Below are 1,645 nucleotides of genomic sequence, written 5' to 3'. Positions count from 1 at the left end.
GGTGGGGGGGGGGGGGGGCAAATACAATTTCTTGTATTTGTATCTCTTGCAGAAATTTACAGTAAATCAGATCCTTAAAAATCTGTATTAAAAATAATCCTTTGAGAGCAGAAGAAAAGATATTTGTGGGCAAAATCCTACAAGTACATACACGTAAGACACAAAAAAAGCCCCTCTCCAAACGAAAGAGCACCAAACCATAGTTTTGATGTAAAGATCACATACATTGCCAGAATATGTAGGTCACTTGCCTAATTAAAATAACACACAGGCTTTCTTGCAAAATGCTCCTGTCACAGACTAGTTATAGAAAACTTTTTGGAGATTATTTATGCAAAGTACGAGTGAAATTTTTTTAGTTTTAATATAAATTGTACTAATACTAGTGAGCGGAGTTGCTGTTGCTGGTCTTCGATATTGTTGCTCAAATGTCCCAGTTACACATTACCCGGGAAATCTTTCCCAAGTTTTCACTTTCTGATTCAGTGAAGCACACTTCTGTCCTGGCAATTAATAAACAGGCAAAAACTGAAACCCAAACCCTGTACTGACACAAAACACCAAATAGTTCACCAGCAAGAAAACAAATAGCAGGAGAACTCTGTAAAGTCTGGTTTTAGCACCAAAAATCCCTGAGCCCCGCTTGGCATTCTAGGAACTGGGATCAAGCTTACAGTTTTGGGGGAGCTAAAGGAAAAGAAAAAATAAATAAGGACAATACAAACTTTGGTCAGTTGTTCAAATTCTCAAGGTGGAAAGCCCGAAGTACCGCAGGGGGTGGACTGGGCAGCAGAGAGGAGGGGTTAGCGCTGCTGAGCACAACCCTCGCTGGAGAAGCCGCTCTCTCCCCAGCAAACCGTGGGAAAGTCAGACCAAACTCCAAACCGGCGGCGGGAAAACAGGAATCTCGACCTTTCTCAGCAGAAAGTCCCGTCTAGCGGGGCGAAGCTTCGCGCCCTTCTCCCAGCCCTGCCAGCGTGGGGTCCCGGCCCCCCACGGGACTGCAGAGCAGCGTCCCTTCAAACGCGAGCGGTGTCACTCAACCCACGCACGCCTGCCCCCGCCTCCCCCCACGGCTCCGCTCCGCCGGAGGGACCCTGGGGCGGCGCGGCAGCGGAGATGCTCTCCCTTTCCCTCTCCCTCTCCCTCTCCCTCTTCCTTTCCCTCTCCCCTCCGCGGGGATGCTCCCCCCTCCGTAAGGACTCTCTCCCCCCCGTGGGGATGCCCGCGGTTGCCGGGGGCGGCGCGGCGCGGGATGCTCACCCGGCGGTTGCGGTCGGTCTCCCGCACCTCCTCCTCCTCGGGGCCTTGGCGGATGAGCGCCTTGAGCACGACGGTGTTGTTGGTGCAGCAGGCTCGGAAGAGGCTGAGGGCCTCGGGGCTGTCGCGCCCCTCTTGCTCCAGGGACCAGCGGTCCTCCTCCTCGTCCTCCAGCCCCCCCGGCGGGTAGAAGGAGTCGTCCGAGGCGATGCTGCAGGTGTCGGGCAGCTCGGAGAAGTCCTCGTACTCCTCGCAGTCCTCTTCCTCCTCCTCCTCCTCCTCCTCCTCCTCCTTCTCCTCAGTTGAGGGAGCGCTTCCCGCTCCCCGCCCCCTTTGCGAGGGGTCCCGGGGGTAGAGCCGGAGAGCCCTCCCCGGCGGTGGCGGG

At 54.8% G+C, this 1,645-nt stretch overlaps 1 protein-coding gene across 1 annotated transcript in view; it reads right to left on the bottom strand.

The window, feature by feature from the left end:
• Positions 1-1,645, bottom strand: part of ANKRD33B (ankyrin repeat domain 33B) — a 46,439-nt gene that overhangs the window by 44,493 nt on the left and 301 nt on the right. The window contains exon 2 of the mRNA XM_014940765.1: positions 1,264-1,591. Within this exon, the coding sequence (XP_014796251.1) occupies positions 1,264-1,591 (328 nt within the window). The remainder of the gene's footprint in view (positions 1-1,263; positions 1,592-1,645) is intronic.

Source organism: Calidris pugnax, unplaced genomic scaffold, assembly GCF_001431845.1.
Source record: "Calidris pugnax isolate Ruff unplaced genomic scaffold, ASM143184v1 scaffold8, whole genome shotgun sequence".
NCBI lineage: Eukaryota > Metazoa > Chordata > Aves > Charadriiformes > Scolopacidae > Calidris > Calidris pugnax.
This window is presented reverse-complemented; position numbering and strand designations above follow the sequence as displayed.